The sequence below is a fragment of the Cuculus canorus genome, chromosome 1 (genome assembly GCF_017976375.1).
Source record: "Cuculus canorus isolate bCucCan1 chromosome 1, bCucCan1.pri, whole genome shotgun sequence".
NCBI classification, from domain to species: Eukaryota; Metazoa; Chordata; class Aves; order Cuculiformes; family Cuculidae; genus Cuculus; species Cuculus canorus.
This window is the reverse complement of record NC_071401.1, coordinates 27,138,010-27,162,825: the sequence shown is the minus strand read 5'-3', so window position 1 is coordinate 27,162,825 and position 24,816 is coordinate 27,138,010. Positions and strand designations below refer to the sequence as shown.

The window sequence follows — 24,816 nt, the reverse complement described above, 5'->3', positions numbered from 1 at the left end:
GACGAACACGGGAAGGGGCCTTTGGCTCCGCGCGGTGACTTCATATGAGCGCGCCGGCGGAGAGCACCGTGTCGGTGGCTTTGGGTTGCGCGCCTCGTCTTCTCTTCACCGCGCCGTTTCCGCCCGTTGCTCTGCCGGCCGCGCCGAAGCAGCTGGGCCGCCGGCCGGCAGGACCCGTGAGGGGCGCAGGGAGCCATGGGGGCCGGAGCCGCCGCGCGGGCCTCGGCGCCGCGTGCTGACTGAGGGCAGCGGGGCCGCCCCCCTCTGGCTGCTCCGCGGCCTCGCCGCCCGCGCCCTCGTCCCTCCTGCGCCGGGAGAGCGGCTCGGAGCGCGCACTGAGCGGGCGCGGGGCTCCCCCGGGGCGGCGAGCAGCACCCAGCGGCTTCCCTTTGTCTCTTGGCCGCGTCCAGCGCTGAAAGGCGTCAGCGCCGAATTCCCAGGGGCGAGAGGATCGCAGGCTGCCAGTCTTTCCCTGTTTTTTAATATATATGTATTTTTTCTGTATCCCTAAAGACTCTCAGTAAAGTCTTTGGGCTGGATATCTTTTTTTTTTTTTTTTTTTTTTAATTATTTTTCCCCCCTCCATGTTTAAGTATCTGCCTTGAATGAATTAATAAAGATGGATAAGAAATCATTTGAAACCGTGCTGGATGAAATTAGAAAGGTAACGTTTCCTTTTGCATGTTAGTTTAACCATTTGCTGGTAGAATATTCCAGTTGATGAACTCGCCGGGCTAAGTGATTGTGTTCTTTAATAGTCACTTAAGGATTCAGTAAGGACTAAATTTCACCTCAGTGTGAAGAACCGTAATCCTGTGTTTCTGGTGCATCTCAATTTTTATACATCAGATAGAATAGTGTAAGGCTGCCATGAAATTCTTGCTCTCTTGGAGATGTTTTTGTTCATAGAAGAATGGGATTGAATGTCTGAGTTGCTACTACTGAACTAAAAACTTGCTGCAAGAGAAGTCATTTGAAATAAACGTCTGCATAAATTTGTCACAGCATTTTCACTGTCAAGGAAGATGAAGAAGAGAAAACAAAATAGCCACGTTCTTTTTTTTTTTTTTTTTTTTTTTTTTGCGGGAGGGGGGTGGGAGCAGAGAGGAAAGGTTGCATTTGCTTGGCTTGAGTGGAGACAGGATCCATCTTTTAGGTCATGGCTTAGGAGACACAGTGCACAAATATGACATGAGAGGGCTGATTTCTAAGCTACACTCTGCTATCCTTCTTTAAAGCTGCATCTCCCACAGCTCAGGAGTGCATGTGCATCTTTCTCTGGGATGTGAAATGCTGGGTTTTGATGTATGCTCTGGACGGTGCATGTGTATGTGCTGTTAAAACTCGCTGAGCAAAATACCTACTATTTGTGGGAAGCAGAGATACAAATCTAGGCTTCCAGGCGTCTGGCAGGTGCTCTCATTTCTTTCTACACAGAAGTCTGCTTTTAACAGGAAAGCTAGTGGTTTGTGGTTGGGACAGTTCCCTGAGTGCTGGAAGTGGAAAAGATAGGGGTGGATCCTTCTGAACCTCTCAGGTTATTAGAAGTATGGTTTCTGTCTTGGGTGTGAAGTATTTTGCTGTAGTTAAGTCGAGTTGATATCAAGTGTCACAGTTATGTGCCTTGCTAAAGCTATCTTGCTGTGAAAATAAAGGGTTTGTTTTGCATAAGATTGCCTTAGGTCAGGTCCTTAGCATTTTGGTGAAAGGCATAAGTTACAATGGATTGTCAAAGAGAGGTCACTGCCTTTATTTGAAGTCAGGTGCTACAAGGGGGAAGTTTCAGTTCAGTGTGAGGCGCAGTGATGACTGCAGTTGCAGTAGTATTATTCTGGAACATATTGAGGTATAAACCAGCGTGAACAAGTGATGAGTGATGAGTCTTTGTTATCAAAACTGCACTCACTAGCATTTTTACATCAGGTCGTGGTCATAAATTTTCCTTTAGAAAATAGATGTGTTCCAGGCTGTGTAATCACTAAAAACATGACAGCCTGAATATTTTGGGGTGTGGACTATCCTCCCAAACTAAGAATTATTATGGAAAATCTGGGGGGAAAAAAATCAGGGAACAAATAGTACATGAGCATTTTCTTTGAAAATCAATGGTGGGAGGGATTAATGTTTCAAATATTACTGCTGCAGTGCAGTCTTTCAGAATACACTCTGTGATTACTAAAGATCTCAGACAAAAGGAGTTTTGGTGTGTGATTTTAGGCAATTATGTTTCCCATATGCTGTCTGCCTGTATTCCTGTAAATCTGACTTTCTGTTGGTCCAAGGGTCAGTATTGTGCTGTATTATTAATAGCTGTGCTGTTCCATTATAGCCTCTAAGCATTTTCAAGTGCATCTTTTGTATCTTTGTTGCTAGGTCTTTCTTTAAAATTCAATTCTAGCTCTGTAGTAGAACCTTCTTTATTATGTGATTCACAAATCAGTTGTGTCAGCACTTTCCATTTTTGGTCCTGCGATTAGCAGGAATGTTATTTTAATGTGTAGCTTAGTTCTGTTTTTTCTATGTGTATTTATGATTATTAACAAAATAAATTCTGAGTTTTTTCATAAATATGCAGTGCAATATGCCTTCTGTTTGTGTTCTTATTACGAAGTCATTCAGTTGTTGATTTAAGGAGGAAGAGTGACATTTATTTTGGCAAAGAAGTTGCTATATGACATCGGGCTTTTTTTTTTTCGAAATATGTGAAGAGATGGAAGGGAGAAAAGGAAAAACGAGAGAGAAGTTCTGTGTCCGAGGTGCAGAAAGGAAGGGGGTTACCTTGAGCAGTATGCAGGTGGGTGTACCTGCTCCTGTGCTACTCGTAGTTGGGTTGCAGTGATGGAGAACTTCATGTCTGTCTGTGTGGAGGGACAAGGGCAAAAAAAGGAGTAGAGGTAGGTTTTAGGGCTGTTGGGAAGAGATAGAAATGGGTGTATAGGTAAAGCTGGAGGTGATTTGAGAATAAGCATGAGAGCTAGCAAAAGGGATGGGGCTTGGAAACTGAGGAAAAAAGGTGTGTGCGTTAGTTTGGAGCAGGAATTCAGCTATCACCTGTCTTCTTTACATCTTACATGTCCATCAGTGATCTGAGGAGAGGGAGGAAACTGTGGCTCTTAGGTAGCCCATGTAATTACCAACAAAATTGAACTGTCTTGCTGCTAAGTCTAAAGTGATGGCTAGTATTGTGTTACGCTACTCTGCTTCCTTTGCTGTATGTGATTGCATGTTAAAGTTTGAACTCTGGGAAGGTGATGATAAGACATCAGCCTCTGGAGTGAGCTCCCTTGTATACTTGATTGTGTCTGTAGAGACTTTTTATCACTTTGCAAATTATTTTTCAGGGAATGTACAAAGACATTGTATGAATAATCAACTGTATCTTGTTTAATGTAAAGTTGATACAAACTTTCAAGGCAAAAGGAAGAGTGATGATCTCTCAGTAAGTTTTAAACCACAAAAATAGCAAAATGAAATAAAGAATAGATTTTTTTAACAGAAGAATTAAATTATATCTCTGCTTTTTATTGTTCTCTGAATTGTCTTAGGAGTATACTGTTACTTAGAAATATTGCAGTGTAATTAGTATAAATGTCAGTTTGTAAGGTCAGTTTTTTTAGATAAATAGATTAGTCTTGCAGATGGTCGTGCTATAATTGTAATTTTTAAGGGACTAATTATGCATCCTTTTTTCCCACTATTTTCTAGGCTGTATTGACTGAGTACAAATTAAAGGCTATTGAATATGTTCATGGATACTTTTCTAGTGAACAGGTAAAAGTCAATACTTTCATGGGTTTAATGGGAGCCATGGGTTTTGTATATTTGGTAATACAGAAAGACAGTTTCTCCAATCATACAGAGGCTGATCACATTTGCTTTTTTATTTATGGACCAAGGAAATTTAATTCCTCATTATTATATCAGCATTAAACTGCTAAATGTAGTTCCAGGTTGTTTTGTTATCAAAATCATTACATTTTCATTCTTGGTGTGTGTGGAAAATTGGAGAAATTTATCATAATGGAATTTAGGATTATTTTGCACATATTTTCTAAATGCTGTAATGAGTATCCAACTTATTTTGATACTATGTGGAATTTTTTTCCCTGTTACTTCTGTGGGGTTTTTTTTTCCTTGTCTTTTTTGGTGTATGTTTGGTGAATATGCTGTTTGAGATACTGAATGTTTATAAGCTTTTTAAGAAAGACTTTTTTAATTATTATTCTGGCAATTGCTGTGCATATATGCAGATATTTAGAGGAGTGCATATCTATTTTAAATACTTTCATATAAAAACTTCATCTCATAACATGGAACTTTGAGGTTCCTACTTAAAAATAAGAACAATAAAACAAAACCAATAAAAAACAAATAGAACAAATAAAACATAATAAAACAATAAAAAACACAAACAAACAGTAAAAAGAGCTGAGTTTGTTCAGCTTGTAGAAGAGAAGGCTCTGAGGAGACCTTATAGTGACCTTCCAGTACCTGAAGGGGCTAAAAGAAAGCTGTTTAGAAAGACTTGTAGTGGTAGGACTAGGGGCAATGGGTGTAAGCTGGAGAGGAGGCAGATTTTGACTAGACGTAAGGACTAATTTCTTCACTTTGAGGGTGATGAGGCACTGGCACAGGTTGCCCAGGGGAGCTGTGGATGCCCCATCCCTGGAGGTGTTCAAGGCCAGGTTAGATGGGGCCTTGGGCAGCCTGATCTAGTGGGAGGTGTCCCTGCCCATGGCAGGGGGGTTGGAACAAGGTGATCTTTAAAGGTCTCTTCCTACCCAAACTATTCTACGATTAAATGTTGGTAGGTACTGATAAGCAGATATTACAGACTGATGTTTTTAGCAGTATACCACTGTACTCCAAAAATGTAAAGATGATGTCGATGCAGTTATCGTATATTTTAGTACATATAAAAGATTAATCAAAGGTCTTTCTGTTGCAGGTCGTGGAGTTACTGAGGTACTTTTCCTGGGCTGAACCACAGCTCAAGGCAATAAAGGCTTTACAACATGTAAGTTTGTGTGACACAATCTTGTGGAGTAAGTTTGCCCTCTTAATCTCATTTTAGTTTTGGAGTGTCTGCTTTTGCAACTGATGGGTCAATCAACCTTTTAATCATCAAGGTCCCTTCTTCATCTCTTTCAATGGTATCAAACTATAAAACTTAATACTTTTACCCAGGGTATCTTTTCTGAAGGAAGTATGTTTTACTTTCCTGTGCATCACAAGAATAGATGTAGCCCTTTGTAACTGTTGTCAGCTTTCCTAATTTCTTTCCTTTTGGCAAGTGCTTTTTGGAGCTGCTTGTTCAGAACTTAGTGTATAGAGTGTTCTTCCCAATGAGAGGGAGAGAATATTAAATGTTTACTGAAATACATGATATGAAGGTGTTACTGAGCTGCATTCAGAGTTAAAAATAATTGTATTGCTTTATTTTATATATACTTTTTTCTTTCTTGCTTACTTGTCAGAAAATAGTGGCAGTTCCAGCGTCAAAAATGGTTAATATTCTCAACTGCTTCACATTCAGTAAAGATAAACTTATTGCCCTTGAACTCTTAGCTTCGTAAGTATCTCTCATGTTGTATTTTCTTAATTTTATTGCTTTTACTAGGGTTTCAGTATATAAAAGTTAAGATGCTTCTAAAAGAAAACACTGTGGCCGGTTAAGGTGAATCACAAATAGATGGGGCTGCAAAAAGAAGAATTGGAAGTAGTCAATGTGGAAAATTCCATAGTTTGTCTGAGTCTTGAGCATGCTGCTACATGGGCTTTTGCCTGCTGGAAAACTGCCACATTGCCAGTGGTTTTACAGTGGCCTTCAAATCTTGCAGAGAATGAAGAGGGCCTTAAGCTTATTTCTGCTCACTGAAATGTAAAATATCTGACACCAGGGTATCTGGGAATTGACTCTTTTGCATTTGAAAAGCCCTCTAAATATTATGTAAAAAAATAAATATGTAAAAAAAGCTGTGTAAATAGTTCTTTTAAATTGACGTATTTGATTAACAGATCTAATGCCTGTAAAAGATGTATAGTTAGTCTAAATTTATGTTTACGCAGAAGGTTGGGGTTTTTTTAGTGAATGACAGCTGCTTCAAAAGATCTACGATTTACATATGTTTACATGTAACTCTTCTGCCTGGTTTGAAAGATTTATTATATGAAGTATTGTTCTGTTTTGGATTAGGGTTTTTTTTGCATTTAGTACATCTGCCTTACATACGAATGGTGTATATTACAGCCAACTTGAACATTTTGAGGCATATAAATTCACGATATAAATATTCATAAACCAAATAAGACTGAGGGTATAGACATGACCTCACTTTTGGAGTTGAGCTTTAAGAAGCTGTATGAATGCTCTGAGTCTCTTTCAGACCAGAACAAAACCTGGTAGCCTAAAGAAAGTTTAGTGGTACATTAAAGTAACCTGTTTTGCTTCTCGAAATGGGCTTGGCGCTCTTAGACTTTTTAGTTACTACACTTTTGCTGGTGTGGGGGGAAGGCATGGTAATTTCTTAAGTTGTTGAATTTCTGCAGTGCAAGAGCATAATAAGGGAGTCATGATACAGAAATCCCAATCAAAACTAGAGAACAATTCTAAAAGCTTATTCATGTTTTAATACCATTCTTTGAGCAATTTTTCATGCCTTCGTTCAATATTCTGCCGATTCCATTTCTTCTAATATCCTTCCTTGAGAAGTCCTCCTTTTGGGGTCTGTATTGTATTTTCAGTAGTTTGGATGGGGAAGGTAATATAGTTATTTTTGTCATAACGTTTATCCATCATAGTCCATTGTTCCATATTGGTATTTAATTCTAATACTATGTTTCACTTACAGGTATGAAGTGCATATTTAAGCCCGGGGTTTTTACTTTAATATTAATGTTACGATCTTAACTAATTATGTGGTTTTTTTAACATACCATTGGGAAATGACTGAATAAGTGTTGATCACTTTTCAGTATTGCATTACTTCTAAAAAGCATATGGAATGACAATAATAGTCTGTCAATATCTTTATTTATAGCAACATTGTTGATGCTCAGAATTATCGCCTTATTGAAGATCTGTTCAGAATTAATATGTCAGAGAAGAAAAGATGCAGAAGAATTCTTGAACAGGTACTGTCAAATACTACAATACTGTCTCCATCCTTGTGGTCATTGTGGGGTCAGGACTTACTGTCAGGTCTGCTGGGAGCTAGTGGTAGAAGACAAGCTGCAAGAACCAGCTGCAAAAAGATAAGAATTATGTAGCACATGTGTGAAAAAAGTGGAAGTTTCTGTCAGACTTAAGGGTCACAGAATTGTAACTAATTCAACCAGTGCTGAAGGAAACAATCTGCATTTGTTTTAGAGAACACCAAGTGCTTAACCCCAAGTTCAGTAGAAGCAGAGGTGTCTGAGTAGTTATTCAAAACAAAGGGGTTGGTGAAACCTTTGGACTATTTGGGAAGAAGACTTAGAATCATAGAATCACCAGGTTGGAAAAGACCTCTTGAAGCATCGAGTCCAACCATTCCTTTCTGCTACTAAGCTGTGTCCCTGAGCACCTCATCTACCCGTCTTTTAAATACTTCCAGGGATGGTGACTCATCCACCTACCTGGGCAGCCTACTTCAGTGCCCAGTGATCCTTTCTGTGAAAAATTTTTTCCTGATATCCAGTCTGAGCCTCCCCTGGTGCAGCTTGAGGCCATTCCCCCTTGTGCCATCACCTGTTACTTGGGAGAAGAGGCCAGCTCCCTTCTCTCTACAACCTCCTTACAGGTAGTTGTAGAGAGCAATAAGGTCTCCCCTCAGCCTTCTCTTCTCAAGACTAAACATCCCCAGCTCTCTCAGCCGCTCCTTGTAAGACTTGTTCTCCAGCTCATTCACCAGCTTCATTGCTCTTCTCTGGACACGCTTCAGAGCCTCAACATCCTTCTTGTAGTGAGGGGCCCAGAAATGAACACAGTATTCAAGATGCGGTCTCACCAGTGCTGAGTACAGGAGCAGATTAACCTCCCTGGACCTGCTGGCCATGCCATTTCTGATACAAGCTAAGATGCCATTGGCCTTCTTGGCCACCTGGGCACGTTGTTGACTCGTGTTCACTCGTCTGTCAACCAACACCCCCAGGTCCTTCTCCTGTAGGTAGCTTTCTAGCCACTCTTCTCCTAGTCTGTAGCACTGCCCAGTGTTGTTGTGCCCCAAGTGCAGGACCCGGCATTTGGCCTTGTTAAACCTCATGCCATTGGTCTCAGCCCAGTGGTCCAGCCTGTTCAGATCCCTTTGGAGAGCCTCCCTACCCGATTTGAGACAAAGCTTTGAATTGTTCTGCATAGGTTGATTCATGCAGTCTAAACGTCATGCAATAGTAATTAATTTATTTAAAACATTCAATTTGATGCCAAATAATGTTCTTTCTTGCTTATTTTGCAGGCTTCGAAAACCGGTTGTAAGGCTCCTCATGCTATGATATCTTCCTGTGGCATGATTCCTGGCAACCCTTATCCCAAGGGCAAACCAAGCCGTATAAATGGAATTTTCCCAGTAAGCATGATCCTATGCTTTTGCTTTTCACAGCATCCTTGATTAAGGATTCATATACACGCATGGAGGCAAGGAATCTAAAGCCATGTTTTTGGTTTGGTTTTTTTTTATTACTCCATTACACATTTATAGGGAACTTGTGTTATTTTTATTTGCCTTTTCTTTCTGTGCTGCTTCACGTGAAGATTACTAAATAAATGAGATATTGTTCATGTAAGGAAAGCATTGTAAAATCCGATTTGCCAAATATTGCTGGGAGAGGTGTTGAGCCTTACTGGTAGGTTGATAAGATAACCTAATATGGTCACTACAGTACTACTGCTAGTCGTAATATTGTTCTCGAATGACCATGTTTAAGCATTTCCTAGGAACACTTAAGGGACTGCAAAATATAAGTTATCACATCCACAAGTCAAAATACAAAATTCTAATTGTCAGAAACATGAGCTGTTTAATATGCATCTCTTTACAAGGCTCAGTGTTATAAATCATGCTATTGGGATGCTCTTACTTATAATTTTACAAGCCTAGAGCAGTTTCTTTTCCCTAACAAAAATCATTAAGTATCACTTTAAGAATATTCAAAAACTGGATTGTGCTTTAGAAAAAAAATCAAATATGGCAAAAATTCTATCGCAAGACTTATTTCTAAATAAATACTTAAGAGTTTAATTTTCTTTTGTTTCAGGGGACCCCTATCAAAAAGGACACAGAAGAATGTACTAATGAAGGAAAGGGAATAGCAGCCCGTATACTTGGACCATCCAAACCGGTATATCTAATGAAAGAATAAATAAATGAAACTTTAAGGAAAAAAAAAAAAAAATTCAATCACCAGCCAATTCAATGAGGCTTTTATATGAAATGCTGTTATGTGGCAAGAAGACTGTAGAGCAGCAAGTTAAACAAAGCTAAACTTCTACATTAGAGATAATGTGGCCTAGTATTCTTTTATTTAACTTGAAAAGAAGCTCTAGTTTGTCTCTGTGGGGACTTGGATTCTCTAGTGGATACAATGCATGTGCAATTTTAGGCAGAACTTAAATTACAGTAGCAGAAGAGAAAACTAAAAGTTCATGAGCTAATGGAAGTTTTAGATGCAAATTTGTGCAATTTTTTATTACAATTTCTGAGGGTTTCTTACATGACTGTAAAAAATGCCTGCATCTTGGAAAATAGAATCGCAGTGGAACCTTAGAAGGAGGTTCTTGTTTCTTAATAACACAGCTGATCTGTATTTCAAAATTCGTAAGTAGTGCAAACTTTCAGTGACCCTGATACTACTTGGAAGTACTGTCCATATGTTTTTTTTTCACTTTATAATAAAAATGTTTGTCACTAAGCTGTATTATTTTAAAGGCACAGATAACTTGGTAAGTATTTGTTACTTTTATATGTGCTAAATTTTTAAAATGAGAAGTCAGTCCAAGTCTTCAGAGTGAAGACGCCAAGGCAGGAAGGAGTTCCCTTTCCTACCTGTGTTCAGTATTTTATTAAAATCTAAAGGTGTACTAGTGATGTTTGTTTCATTCTTTTCAGAAAGAGTAAAATATTTGCAGTCCCTATGGATATTATGAAGAAATTTGACAACAGATATTTTTCCAGTGAAGAACAGCTGTGTGTAGTAGTATCTGAATGTTAGCTTTTTGTCTGAGAAACATTAGGTAATGCTTTCACTATTGCTTCTTCCGTTTGTTTTTTGTTTATGTAGGCTCCATCAACCTACAATCCACACAAACCAGTTCCATACCCCATCCCACCATGTCGGCCACATGCAACTATTGCACCAAGTAAGGCTTCTATATGTTGTAGTTTGATGCTATTGTTTCATCCATTTGCCTTTTAAGTGATAACTGTTAAGTGTCAGTTTCTTTGAACATGCTCATATCTGAAATTGGCTTGTGCTTTCTAAGCATGCTCTGGGTACTGGTTTCTACCTCTTCCTGTCATGACTTCAGAGTTGATGAAAAAGAGGAGTACATTGACTTCTTTTTCCAGCATCCACATCATGAGGAAAATTCACAATCCTGTTCTAGTGGCACGGTATTTTGTTTGGGAGGCATTGTGCATGTTAGACAAGACTAGGGCTGTGTCATTTTTGTAATGTTTTACCAGCATTTGGGCTTTAGCTTGACAAGTCTATTGACTTGTTGCTGTTGTATCACTTAGGCTATAATCAGGCATAGCCCTGAATTGGTTGGGAATAATGTGGGAACTTGCCAAAGGGTGGTAATCTGTTTTTTGAAGGAGTAATCTGTTCCTCGGTTGCCTTCAGCTTTACTTTATCACAGTGTAGAGGAAACGGTTTCATGAAACAGAAGTTTAGGCGTGTAGATTTCAGTCTCAGAACGGGTATAGTGATTGCCTTTTAATGTGTCTGGTCTGACTATTCCTAGCCTTGTGCTTCAGGTAAGATTGAATCTTTCTTCATAAACTCCTCTCTTTTTGTTCTGCTGCATCAGTTCGATTCCAGACGTTTTGGAAAGGAGCAAGGAAGAAGAAATTTGAGTTCTTAAGTAGTCAGACTGGTCTTTTTGAGCAGCAGGTGAAAGCTTTTCCTGGTCTTGCCATTCTGTCCTGCAAAACAGGAAGTGCTGTGGTTGGGAATTTTGCTTTAATTTTTTTTCTTGTTAGGGATTTTGGGGAGCCTTTAGGGTATTTGATAAGAAAGAGTGTTAGAACTCCTAGCATGTACTTTGAAGGATGAATCATCTAACCAAGTTGATGTCTGCAAATCTATAGTCAGTTTGGAAAACTTGACAGTACTTGTGCCTAAAGTAAATCTGAGCATTTGTGCCCAAGAAATAACTTGCTCTCTAAAGAGGGTATAGGAACGTTGCAGACTCTCTCAAATTTTTATTGAACAAATCCTATCTGAAGTAAGTTAGGACATAAAGTTTGACCGGTGATTGGATGTAAATATTGACAAATCTTAGGATATGAAATGGCTTTTGAGATTTCGGGGCCTTATTAGGCTGCAACCTGATTTTTAAAGATCTCTTGTGATAATGGAACTTATAACTGGTGCTATCTCTATAAAAAAATGTGTTTAATGAGACTGCAGATGCTGACTTGATACGATAGCATGTATTTGTTTTTAAGCAGTGGTCAGAATGGGCAAAATTATGTTTTGTCTTCTGCCTTTTCCTTCCTGGGTAATTCAATGATTTTTAGTTACTTTTCTGATTTTCAGCTAAATGTCACACAAGAAATCTTAACATTATTTAGAACTCTTATGGAAGTGTGAAATCAGAAAGGAGTTGTGTATGACAAATTACTGCACTTTGACTAATGTTCAAGTGCTACTATTTCCTCATGAAGTTTAAGTTCTTATGCTCTTAAAATACTCATTCAGGATGTGTATGAAGTATATTTATGTTCCTGTGATTTCAATTCTGATGTTCTTCATGAGAACTGTATACCACAGCTATACAACAGATTGAATTGCTCCAAAGAACAAGGGAGGAAAAAAGGTACTTTTTAATGCCAAATGCAATAAGTATTGTATAGTAAAGTATTTGCTAACACACTTAAATTTGTTATCATTTCAAGAAGTACTGAAGAATGATAGCATAAGCATTTGAGAAGGGGTGTTTTTCTCTGAATTTTCCGACTAGTGTTGGAAGATTATCTGCTTTCAGTGGTGTACATTTGGCTCTTGTCTGTCTGGGCTTTAATTTAATTAGAGTTGCAACAGCCTTCAAGTTAAGAATAGAAAAAGAACAAATGATGCTGCACAGTCTCTAAATCACTCTTCTCCTTTGAGTTTTTGGGGCAAAATGGAATTGAGAGCAACTGAAACTTGATTTTTTTCAGACTGTTTCAAAAGAACTGCTGTTACTAAAATTTGGATCACAATACATGTCACCCAGGCAGACATTGGTAAAAGCCAGCATCCAGCCTGAATGATTAACTGGTCTGGCTTTTTGGTGAAGGATTGTTTTACAATCTTGAAAATTTATTTTTTTTTAAAGAAAAGACACTGGTTCATTTAGATATTGGTTCTTCCAACAACTGAAATGTGTATTGCATTTGTTATTTTAGGTGCTTACAACAATGCTGGATTAGTTCCAATGGCTAATGTGATAGCTCCAGGCTTACCAGCTCCTCAGTCATACGCTGCTAATCAAGTAGTGTCAGGTAAAACATGCATACCTTTAAAAATGTTAATGCTATTTTTTCTAATTCATTGTTGTGACTGGATTATTCACTGCTGGAGTTTCATTTGTTTTTTAAATGACAAGTTGTTGTTCTCTGTTTAGAAAATGAGGACCTTTCCAGCCAGGCGAAACCTTCCCAAAATCAAGGTAAACTGCAAATCCAGAGGGGGATTTTTGTGTTGATTGTATTGTTATTTGTTCAGAAAATGTAAACAGCTTACTTGTTTAGAGGGATTTTAGTAAGCCTCTGAGTATTTAACTACTGTTGGAATAGAATTCCTTGAGAATTGAGAAAAGCATTGTCTTAGGCATTTGGCGTTTACAAGCATTGAAACATTAAAGTTCAGGGGTTTGTGTTAGCTAATTCAAGGTTTATATTCTTCTGCGTATGTGATAAATCACATACAAAACTAAATAAAAATATGCTTTGCACTGAAACACTTCTTCATAACTTTGCAGTTTTAAAAACTTTGCTTTCTGTTTGAAAACTCACATTCTAATTTCACATTTTAGTTGCAATGGGAAACTAGGAATACAAGAGAGACGATTTCTTTGTTTATAGTTTGTTAAAATATTTGTGTAGAATGTCTTATCTTAGACTGTTACATCCTAACTATGTCTACCTGCACTTCTGTTTTACCCTTTAAATTCCAATTCGTTTTGCAGAAGAGAGAGTTGTCCTTTTTTTTAATCTCTATTTGTGTGGTGCTTCTTACAAATAGTAATAATGAATCCCACTTTGTTAGGTTTGCCAAATAAAAACTGTGAGTCTGCTGACTCTTAGGTCAGGCATATTAACAAATACCCAAAAGAGGTCAATTACTTAGGTCCTGTAAATATTTCTGGGGGAAAAAAAGTTGTTTTGTCTTTTATTCTCTATGTCCAGTGATGGTTCTAAAGAAATGTTACTGTTTCAATGAATCACTTTGTTCTTTAAGCCAGCATGTACTTAAAAGATACTTATACAGCTAAATGAATACAGTGTAAAAAGTAAGAGCTTCTCTTAGGAGGAGAAATTCAGTAACAGCTTTGGGTTCTAGTGCAACTGTATTTGTCTGAAGATCATCATCAGACTATCAGATTATCTTGGCTGTCAGGATTAACAACTGTGATCTTTAGGACAGTCTTCAGCTTAGAAACAGGGTGAGGAAAGGACAGAATCCAGAGCTGAGCAATCTGGGTCCAGGTTTTTGGAAAAAATATGTAAAAGGAAATAATTTGATTGCAAACTTGCTAGTTTTAGATTTTCAAGATACATAGAAGAAGAGTTTGTTATATCAGCTTAGACTTAAAAATTTTAAAGAATCCAGATTTGGGGATGTGTGCCTATATGTAGAGTTTGAGCAAGAGAGAAATCTAAGCTGTACAGAGTTATGGGTAATGAGTTTGACTGGTTGGGTCAGTGATTTGCTTACACTTGAACAGATTATTTTAAAAGTAAAATAAAACATGAGACTTGTTTAAGAGGAATGATTCATTAACACATCCATATTCCACAGGAAACTAGATAGAGGCATATCAAGACTCTTGACATGCCAGTGTTCATAAATGCAATTTCTTTCCGTTAACACCCACATTCCCATTTGCAGTGTGCCTGCCTGTTTTCTTCCAGCTTGACTGACGTGTTTTTAACTTAAATTGTAGGGTTGATATAAGCTGATATTCCTAGTGGCAGGTGCTTGCCTTGGTTATAGATACCTGACTTCAGACTTATAAAAATATTTGTTGATAAGGTCAAGTGCCAATGTTAGTTTAATACTGTAGTGTGATACATGAATTTAAAAGTGTACCTTCTTAGAATCAAAATCTGAAGGAAACACAGTGAAGAGAATGACCTGATTTGGAAGGAAAGAAAAATACCAGCACCTGAAATCAGCTTTCTTCAGTTGTTGACTAAACTTCTCTGAAATCATGATACATTGAATTAACTGGTTCTGAAGGAAATTCTGACCTTCAGTGAGAGTGGATGCAGAGGAGCCCAGGTGATCTGATGCCGATGGAATATTAGATCTGTTTTGGGTACTGCCAGATGTTAGGGACCAGAGGGAGGGTGTTTACCTGTATCAGTTAGACATTCTTCTGGAATATATTTGAGTATCTAACTGTCTTGCATGAGACCATGAAGAGGTAGCAGATGTCACAAAGTGTTTTAAAGAGACTTCTCTTACATGTTGTACAACTTGTGTGATGTGTTTGTACCTACCTTTTTGTTTTGTTTTGTAGACTCCAGTGTTCACTGTTTATATACGGACATTGTATGTTAGCTGTTGCCTGTGTATCATGTTTTGAAATGCTGCATAAAATGTGTTTGTGTTGATTTCAAACATTTCTGACAATTTCAAGTATTCTTACCAGTTTTATTTCTTTGCAGCTTTTTCTGCACAAGCGAATCAGCTCTTTACTCCTCATGGTTCTAATCCTTCAACACCTGCTGCTACTCCAGTCCCTACCCCATCACCTGTCAAGGCAATAAGCCATCCATTAGCACCTGCAACTCCACTCATCTCTGGGATGAACATGTCTACCCCTGTCCTTCCTGTTTTCCCAGGGCAGGTCTCCTCTTCCATCCATACATCTCAGTCATCCACCCCAACCCCTACTGTCATCAAATCCCTTTCATTACCTGGTGTCCCTGTCACATCTGTTCACAGTGCAACCTCTACCCCTATTCCTGCAGTTTTTTCTGGGCTGGCTTCTATACCCACTGCTACACCAGCATCACAAGGTTCTTCCACACCATGTGCCACACCTGCGCCTAGTGAAGCTTTCGCATCTGCTGCTGCTGCTGCACCATTTGCTGGTCTCCCGTTTTCTGCAACCTCTTCAATTGCTTCTGCTAATAATCCCACTCCATTGTCATCAGTTTTTGCTGGGCTTCCCTTGTCCTTGCCTCCCAATGCCCAAGGGATTTCAAGTCCTGTTCCATCTACAATTGCTAATTCTCCTGCCACTACCATTCCTGGTTCGCTTAGCTTGCCTAACCCAATTTTGTCTGTCTTAAAGGGATTTTTGACATCAAATGACACTTCATTAATCAATTCATCTGCTTTACCTTCTGCTATGACAAATGAGCTTGCTTCTTTATCTGCTCTTGCTAATCAAAGCTCTGACCCTCCTACTTCCTCTGTCAACAAATGTTATACTCCATCAGCCACCCCCACCTCACAGCGTTCCTCCACACCTGGGCTGGCCATTTTTCCAGGTCTTCCATCCCCATCTGTAGCCAATTCTAGCTCCACTCCTCCAACATTGCCTGCACAGTCACCCTTAACCACTTCACCATCAATTATGCCAGTCAACTGTGGCTCATCAGCCTCCCTTTTGCATGGCACAAGCCCTTCTAATCCTGATCAGCAGCTCTCATCAGTCCCAGCTGCCACTAGTATCCCAGTTCTGGTCAAAACTGAACCCATGAGTCCTACCCTTTCGGCCTTCAAAGGTCCTTCTCATTCGGCCGGCCCTTCTCATGGCACTATAGGGCTGTCAGCACTCGGGCGTGCATACACCTCAGCAGCTTCAGTGCCAGTCAGTTTACCCAATTCCCTGAATCCAGTACTATCAGGTCTCTCCTCTTTGAGTGCTCCTCTGAACAATTCCAGTTCTCTGTCTTCCATTTCCCTTGCCCCACATGGCTCCTCTGGTTCCATTGCCCCTATGTTCAATGGACTTCCTCCTTTTACATCTCTAACCAGTAACTTTGCTTTTACTGGTAATCCAGCACTTACGCCACCCGTCACTCTCCCAGGGTCTTTGTTAGCTACTCCGTCTACAAGCGCTTCAGCTGTGTCTGCCCCTCATGTGAGTTCCACTGCTGCCGTACTCTCAGGACTCGCCGCCTCAGCAACAGTCTCTGCTCCTCCCTTCTCGCTTAACTTGTCCAGTGCCGTCCCTTCCCTTTTTTCTGTTGCCCAGGGACCTCTGGGATCATCAAACCCATCCTTCCCTGGTTTTCCTGTCTCTAACACACCCTCTGTCACTCCTGCTCTCCCTTCTTTCCCTGGCCTCCAGGCATCTTCTGCAGTAGCAGCAGTTGCACCGTTGCCAGCAGCTGCCACAGCCCCATCTCCGGCTCCGGTCCTGCCAGGGTTTGCCTCGGCCTTTAGCTCAAACTTCAACTCTGCACTTGTTGCACAGGCTGGGTATGTTTCTGTTTCTGGAGAAGGTCAGAATCATTTCTTTTTCTGTTGAGCAAAACCTTGATTTTACTTCAGGTATAGACATTATTTTAACTCACAGTATTTATAGTTAATAGTTAAAGTTAGTTCACCAGTAGATTACCACCTGTCTTTAGAAACTGTGATAGAATAGTTACTAAATAGGTTGTCCTCAGTCCCTGTTACAACAGTCTAATCCAGTGAGGTGCTGGGTGATTTTATTTCCCAGATGAGGATGCTTGGCACCTCCTAGGCTTTTACAAAAATGGATTCCATGTGGGCATCCATTGACATATTCAGGTAATAGCAGACAATATCTTAGATGTTCCTATGTTTTAAGGAAGCGCTCACCATTGTCTGTAAAGTTTTTTTTTGAGTGCAAATTGGAGACAAAGCCAAAGTACAAAAATTTCTGAGTTCTTTTCTGAACTGTCCTCCAGTCTTGGTTTGTGTGTGCATGAATAGTTTGTAGGTGGGTAGAGAGTGGGCTTTTATCAGGATATTCTAGCCTTTATGAGGTTTAGAAAAAGTGCTTTTCTAATTCATATGGGCATAAGCTTATAGAGAGAAACCTGTGACAAAACGTGATACAGATGTTCCTAATAATAGCCACATCTTGACATTCTTTCAGCTTGACTTCTGGACTACAGACACCGGGAAATGCAGTTTTTCCTGGTCTTTTATCTCTCCCTGGTATCCCTGGCTTTCCCCAAAGTGCCGCACAGTCTTCCTTACAGGAACTGCAACACAGTGCGGCTGCACAGTCAGCTCTACTACAGGTAACATGGCTATCTGTTAATACTATTTTGCTTCCAGTAGTTGTTTGAACATGTACTTGAGTTTTAACTTCTTGGGATTAGTTTAAGTCAGTAAATTATTAAAACTCCTAACTCGTTCAAGAACTGATTACAAGGGTGATGATAAAAAATAACTCGTAGTAAAGTCTTGCTCAAGGCCAATGTTCAGTGCTTCTGGACCTTATGAATGTGATGAAGCCCTTTTTGAATACTCTGTAAAAAGGAGAGGAGTGAAAGAAACAAGAAAAGACATTGAAGTGAAATTTTTTCTAGGTTTGTGTTAAGTCTAATAAACAGACCATGTGGTCACAAAATTTGTGCGCAGTTCCAGTCTGACATTTTAATACTTAAGGATTTCTGTGGAAAACTACTTTATTGTGAGTTGTGTGCCTCTCTGCACATGCAGTCAGGTTGTCTTGAGTTTCTGTCTGCTGCAGTTGTCATTCTCGTGATAGTTCCCACAAATAATTAGGTTGGTGCAAAAATAATTGCTGTTTTTGTGATTGTGAATTTGCTCAACCTTTTTATGCTAATGGTTTTGTTTTCACTGTCTGTTGTTTTTTATATTACATTGTCAAATTAAAGATGGAAAAAAAGCAAATTTGAGCAATTTTGTTGTTTGACTTCAAAAGGGGACATAAAACAGTGGAAACTGCTAGTAATATCAGCCAGTCATTTGGCCAGGGGAATGTCAGTGAATGTACAGTTCTACATTGATTCAAAAAATTTCATAATGGACATGAAAGCCTTGGACATGAGGCTCATGGATATCCTTCTGTGATAGACAACAACCACTTGAGAGCTGTTATTGAAGCTAACTCACGCAAAACAACTTGGAAGGTTGCAGAGAACTAAATGTTGGCCGTTCAACAGTTGGTCATAATTTGCAGCAAACTGGAAAATCAAAAAAGCTCAACAAGTGGGTGCCATGCAAGCTGAATGAAAATCAAAAAAATCACTGTTGAAAAGTCTGTCCTGTGCTGCTTTCATGCAAAAAATTGTGTTCTGTGTGACAAATGAAAGCATTCCATACAGTGGCTGGACTGTGGTGAAGTACCAAAATGCTTCTCCAAAGCAAAGCTGTGTCAAAAGAAGGTTATGGTCATGGTTTGGTGGTTGACAAGTGGAATCATCTACTACAACTTCTTGTATCTTAATCTTGAAGCATCACAGCAGAGAAGTATTGCCAGGAAATTGACAGGAACTGCAATATTTAGGTCTAACATTGGTCAATTGAAAATGACCGGTTCTTCCCCATCACAACACCCGACTGCGTGTCTCACAAATGACTGTGCAGAAGCTCTGTGATCTGGGCTATGGAATTCTGCCTCGCACAGCTTACTCACCAGACCTCTCTCTTACTGATAACCACGTTTTCAAGCATCTCAGCAACTTCCTGCAAGAGAATGTTTTCTATGACCAAGCAGCACCTCAAAACACCTTCAGAGAATTTATCAGTTCCAGGACTCCAGAATTCTATGCTACTGGATTAAATAGACTTATTTCTTGTTGGCAAGATTGTGTAGGTTCTAATGGATTTTATTTTGATTAATAGATTTTATTCTAAGCTGAGAAATATTGCTTTAAAGTTGATGGTTAAAAATAGCAATTATTTTTGCACCAATCATTGTTGTAACATAAGCTTGAGGTGACTTACAGTAATGTGCAGTTTCATCATCATTTTTTTTCCATGAAGCTACTTTTTTCCGTCATCAACCTACATAAGTTAACTGGAACAATCATCAGAGTTTGTATTTAGTTGTTCAGTTTGCCTTTTGTTACAAAAGGTCTCTACATGGATTAAAGATTCTGGTAGGAAATTTGTCCTTCTGTATAACATAGTAGAAGAGGCAGTTGAGTGTCTTGATTTAATGTTGTCAGATAACTTGAGTATCAGGGGAAATAGATTGGAAGAAGCAAATTACTTAATCTAGGCCATGCTGCTTTTGCAGCTCAGGAATTTATTTATTCTGTAGAAGTCTATGTGTGCAGGTTGCATTGAGGAAATGTCAATTTTCTTGTTTACAAATTCCAATCACTAAAATTAACACTTAGCTGCTCAAGCAATGAAGATGCAAGTTTAAAGTCAGTGAAATACTACAGCTCCTGATTAACTTATGCCTTCTAAATCCAGTGGTTACTTCACTGGAAAGTGAATGCCGTTAATGTGTCTTCATTTAGACTCTTAACCTAACTGCTTTCCTCTTTCTCTGGTATTTCAGAGCAATAGTTGCACTACAGTTTTAACATCTGTGTATAGGTGCATTGCTCATCTCTGTTCTTTGTATACTTCAGATTACGTTTTTGTTTGTTTTGGCTTCAGTAGACTGGTACTGTGCCTGAAATTTTGCTTCATTTATTTTTTGTTTGGTTTTGTTGGTGCTGTTTCCTGACTTCTTCTCTTCCTTGAAGGCACATTCTGCTTCTGCTCTGGAGAACTATGCAGCTCAGCCTGAAGGTTTTGCTAACTATCCGTCAACATCGGGAACACCATTTTCATTGCAGACAAGTCTGCCCCAGAGTGGATGGCAATAAATACCAGATTTTTTTTTAAAGACTGCAGTGGTTGCTTGACAGAGCCTGATCCTATTCACTGTGAAGGCTGTCTCCACTTTAGCGGGAGCATTATCTGAATTGGGGAAAGAGGGGGAAAACATGGAGGTAAAATGGTTCCAGGAGGCTGTGTGAGATGTCAAACCCAATTTGAGATTGCATTCAGTTGATTCAGGGTCTGATTCAGTGAATTGCGGAGCATCCTTGACTGTCCTTTTAGTTTATGAATTGAATGTTTGGTGTATTATGGGAACAGGAACATTCAAACACGTTTATGTAAATAGAGAAATTGGCTGTCAAACTGAATGGGAAGAACAAGTATAATTAATAGCGTGTATAAGCACCTATCCTTCTGTTATATTTTGTATGGCATATGTGGTTAATATAGTATGAGATGTAGACTGAAACTACATAAAGCTGTAGACGATCTTTCATCTAGATGCACACTTGTCTGTGCATAGATCAAGGTCAGTTTGTTTCTTCTTTTCTTTGTATGTTTGAAGATCTCCTGTTAACATCAGCAGTATGTTAAGGGGAGGCTAGATCAGAGGGGTGTGGGCATTTTCTTATGCTTTGTAATATTGTCATGGGCTTACGAATTGAGTACTCCTTTGTCTGAATCTGAACAGGAGAGATAGGAAATGATGCTGGACTGTATTTGGGTAGAAGTGGATTATGGTTAACTGGAGTATGGTTTAGTTAGCTGACAATGTCTTTCCAAAGTATGTAAAAGCATTTTAATTTGCTTTTAAAATAATGTTACACAACATCCTCCCTGCCCCCCCCCCCCCGCTCTGTGAATGAAATAATTAAATAATTGTACTGCAGATAGGCTACCTATCCAGCACTTTTGACTGCAGACGTTTGTGAATGTTTACAGACATGGGTCAAGTTCTTCTCTCCTTGTACTCACAAACTCACTGGTTCTCTATATGCTTTTTGGCTCTAAATCGCAACTTGATGGTGCTTATGTTATCATGTGAATATAAGCGAGAGCAGAATTTGGACCATGGATTTTTTTAGTATTTTTCCTTGGAAAATGTACATGATTTTAAAGGCATATAGCTAAATTAACTGTATTGTTTAGGAAGGATTATAATGCAGCATATAGGAAGATCTTGCTTTGTTAGTGAAATTCAGTTGTGCACTCTTCTAATTATGTTAGTACCTGTGGCAATGTGTAACACAGTATTGAATATCATCTATTTAAAATAAACTCTTGATCATGTTCTAGAGACAGTAGAGATGAGTGATATTCAGTCCTGTGATTAAATTAAAACATAGATGATACTATACTGTAGAAAAGCTCTGCGCCTAGAGTTTTACTTTTTTTAAAGATGAATTCTGCTGGGAGATGTTGCTAATGTATTTTCTTTCGAGATGTGAACAAACTTTTTTAGAACATTAATGGAAATTCCTGTATTGGTTTTTAACACAATTTTTTTAAAAATAACAAGTTTACAGTCATGGTGAAAAAAAGGCTTTGCTGACTATTTACATATTTGCGTAAAATACAGATGAATAAACTTGTTTTTACTGAAACACTTCCTAATGTTTGATCTTGCTTATGTTGTTTCTTTATGATGTGTAATTATATACTGAATTATAAAATTGGTTTCCTAAGGAGTGGCAATAGAAGTATCCTATTAAGCGTTTAGTGAAAAAAATTAAATAATGTCCTCAGTACTTTGTTAGCAATTAGGTAGTCTTGCATTTTTATAATCAAATTTACATATTACTTAAAATCTGAAGATAAAAACGTACTGCACTTCTACATTTTTTTTGTGCAACCAGTTGAATTCTAATGATTCTCTGCTCTGAATTTCTTTTAAAATCAGTGCCTTATCTTGACTGAAGAAATAGAGAAAAAAAATCTCATACCATCTTTTCTTGTGCTTCCCTTTCTTTTCATGACTTGTTCTTTGTAGATTTGTGGATCATTTGGAGAAGGAGAAAATGAAAATATCGGTATCTCCTCAATAGCAAGCTTTTGTCCCAGAGATGTGAACACAAAGTAGTTCAAAGTCAGGAAGCACTTTGTAACCTTACTGAGGTTCTGAGTTTGATCTCCATCTTGAGTCCTAGTGCCCCATCAAGCAATCAAGGTTTAAATTAATTCACGTTACCTTGTAGTCAAAGCCAAGTGGCACTCATCAGCTGTTTGGCAGTGTTTTATCAAAGACCATTTGTATGTTATTGGAAAACACATACTGAGTAGTCATGGCGTGCAGGTTACTGGTTTGTTTGTCTGAACATCAGACAACTCAAAGGTACCTAGAGTCTGTGAACCCCTCTTTCTCCAAGTGAAAACAGGTGTGAAATAGTGAATATCTACTGTATCAAACGCTGTTCTTCTGAAACAATATAACTCCTAAGTGGTATCTATGTGATGTCCTTTACTCATAAAAGGCTATTTCATGCACAGCTGGTGTAGTTCTGCAGAAGCTCATCATCGTTTGATAAGTGAATAACCAGTTTAAGAAGCATTAAACTAACTTTTTTTTTTCTCTAAAATGGGCTATCTGGTTCTTACTGAATCAGATTCTATGATACTAAGCAGGATTTCATAAATTGACTTTTTCAGTGGTTAGGATTAAGGTAAGTTTCAATTTCTTAAATATTTATCCTGATGTAAAACTGTTTCTTGTCAATTTGTTTTCTCTTCAGGAGTAAAGTCTGTGTCTGCATTGCAGAAAACTGCGACCCAGCCTTGGAATTTCTGAAAAAAAAAAGGTTTTTTTGCTTGCTTGAGCAACATTTTTAAAAAGCTAAGGAAGAGTATATTCCTGAGTCAAACCATGCTGCTGCATCTTGTGCCGAGCCTGTGCTGGGAAGGGACTGTTGCTGTATGATTTAATTCTGGACTAAATATGTTGGGGTTTTTTTCATTGTTCAAGTTGCTTATGACTATTTAAGCTATGTTACTGATTGCAAAGAAAGTGTAGTGAAATGTTCTTCAAAATAAAATCTATTTGGAACAACTAAGAACATACTGGAATTGTGTTCGCAAATACAAGTTACAATATTTCTTTCAAGTGCTTTAATTGCAGCTGTAGTGAATATGAGAGAAAAAGAGCAATTTTCTGTCCTCCTCCTTTGATTTGGGAGTTTCGCCGATCCTGGGAGGAAACTTGGTCTGATATGAATGTTCTTACTTTATTACATATTGCCTTCTTTTCTGGATTGAGATGGGAGCAATCCCTTTGATTGACTGTCTGAAGTGTAGCCAAAGGTGAATCTCCTGTCATCTCCCCATCTTCAGCTGTTGAAAGCCGATGCCATTTTCATGGGGAGGAGAAGAAGCAATATGAGGATGTTCCCACAAACAAATAGGATGGTACTGTTAATCTTCCCTGTGTCCTGGCCTTCTATATTTTGATCTGGGAGAAAGAAACGATGAGCCTGAAGCAAATAGGCTGGTGTAAGTTCTGGCCAGGAAAAAAGCTAGGCTGAGAAATCTATAGGGAGTGGCCAAAGTCCAGAGCATGGGAAAGTAAGTAAGATGGGCCTAAAAAGGTCAGAAAAAGACAAACTGAAACCTACGACTTTGTTACATGAAAATCTCATGTGAGGACTGCCTGATGATTTTTTGATGTCCTTTGGGATTGGCACTGTTTAGAAATGTTGGTGTGTAAAAATTCCCATTCTGATTTCAACAAACTTTGAGGTGAGTGCCTGGTCCCTAGGATAACATTTCTGCAACTGGATGATGAGGAAAGTGGGAGCATTTGGAGACTTCAGGGAAATTCCAAAGGACTGGTACCATTTGCAAATGTAGCAGTTGGTGCAAAGAACTGTTGGAGAATGGCCTGTTTACAGGTAAGCACCATGAATCATCATGCCTGACCTGAGCCTTTGTGCTTCTTTCAGGAACAGAAGTTGAAGGCTGTAGCTACATCAACACACTGCAGAAAATAGCTGAACTGCCACTGGCCAAACCACATTCATCTGATGTTACTTCTAAGTCCTGCTAAAGTAGCTTTGAACTCAAACTTGTTTTCTTTGTGGTGCTGCTCTATGACGCAGTGCTGCCAGGCTGTTCAGCACCAGTGAACTTTCAGCTTGTAAACTGCTTTGCCCAGAGCACTCATGTATTTTCTTCTCTGAATTTTATAGCACTCTGGGACATGAGTTATCTGCATGCTCCAGTAGAGCCTCAAGGAGAAAGAATTAAGATTGCCCTGCCTTTGACTCAAAGTTTTGAAATGGGGAATAAAAGTGCAGCTGAAGTTAACACAGAGAAACTAATAGAGCGATGTCCTGAACATAAAAGAAAAACACCATCTACTTTAGTCACCTTTCAAGGGATATATTTACAAGCATCTCAGAGAATTATCAATAAACAGCAGGGAACAATTATCTCTGTTAGATATTTAATAAGTTTTACTCATCTGGTGGTCTAAGCAGCTGTGTAGGTTGTGGCATTCAAATGGCTGGAAACAAGGTTATGTTCAGTAAATCCGAGTAGCTCTAAAATTAAAATATATTGTGGTAGTTCTGCGTGTTCTGGGTTTGCTTCTGAAAGAATTGAAGCACCTTTTTTTTTTCTCTTGACTGTTCACCTTTGTTGCCCTACTAGGAGGCATTTATCCTGAACAGGTTTGAT

General features: G+C 38.8%; 1 protein-coding gene across 2 annotated transcripts; it reads left to right on the top strand.

Moving 5' to 3' along the window:
* Nucleotides 1–21: 21 nt before the first annotated feature.
* PROSER1 (proline and serine rich 1) lies at nucleotides 22–23,149 on the top strand. Of its 2 annotated transcripts, XM_009568702.2 has the most exons (13): nucleotides 22–664; nucleotides 3,706–3,771; nucleotides 4,949–5,017; nucleotides 5,478–5,572; nucleotides 7,041–7,134; nucleotides 8,436–8,546; nucleotides 9,235–9,318; nucleotides 10,258–10,336; nucleotides 12,591–12,686; nucleotides 12,809–12,853; nucleotides 15,078–16,845; nucleotides 17,492–17,639; nucleotides 20,070–23,149. In XM_009568702.2, exons 1-13 carry the CDS (start codon nucleotides 620–622, stop codon nucleotides 20,190–20,192), a joined length of 2,823 nt encoding a protein of 940 aa, XP_009566997.1. In that variant the 5' UTR covers nucleotides 22–619; the 3' UTR covers nucleotides 20,193–23,149. The 2 variants fall into 2 exon arrangements, with proteins under 2 accessions (XP_009566997.1, XP_053921126.1); XM_054065151.1 differs by lacking the exons at nucleotides 22–664; nucleotides 5,478–5,572 and having other exon boundaries at nucleotides 3,704–3,771.
* Nucleotides 23,150–24,816: the final 1,667 nt, after the last annotated feature.

Excerpts from the sequence above, each read along its gene's own strand:
- PROSER1 (XM_009568702.2), top strand. The coding sequence starts at position 620 with ATGGATAAGAAATCATTTGAAACCGTGCTGGATGAAATTAGAAAG. Across the intron at positions 10,337-12,590 it reads ACATGCAACTATTGCACCAA|GTGCTTACAACAATGCTGGA; the intron begins GTAAGGCTTCTA and ends TTGTTATTTTAG. Across the intron at positions 12,854-15,077 it reads GAAACCTTCCCAAAATCAAG|CTTTTTCTGCACAAGCGAAT; the intron begins GTAAACTGCAAA and ends ATTTCTTTGCAG.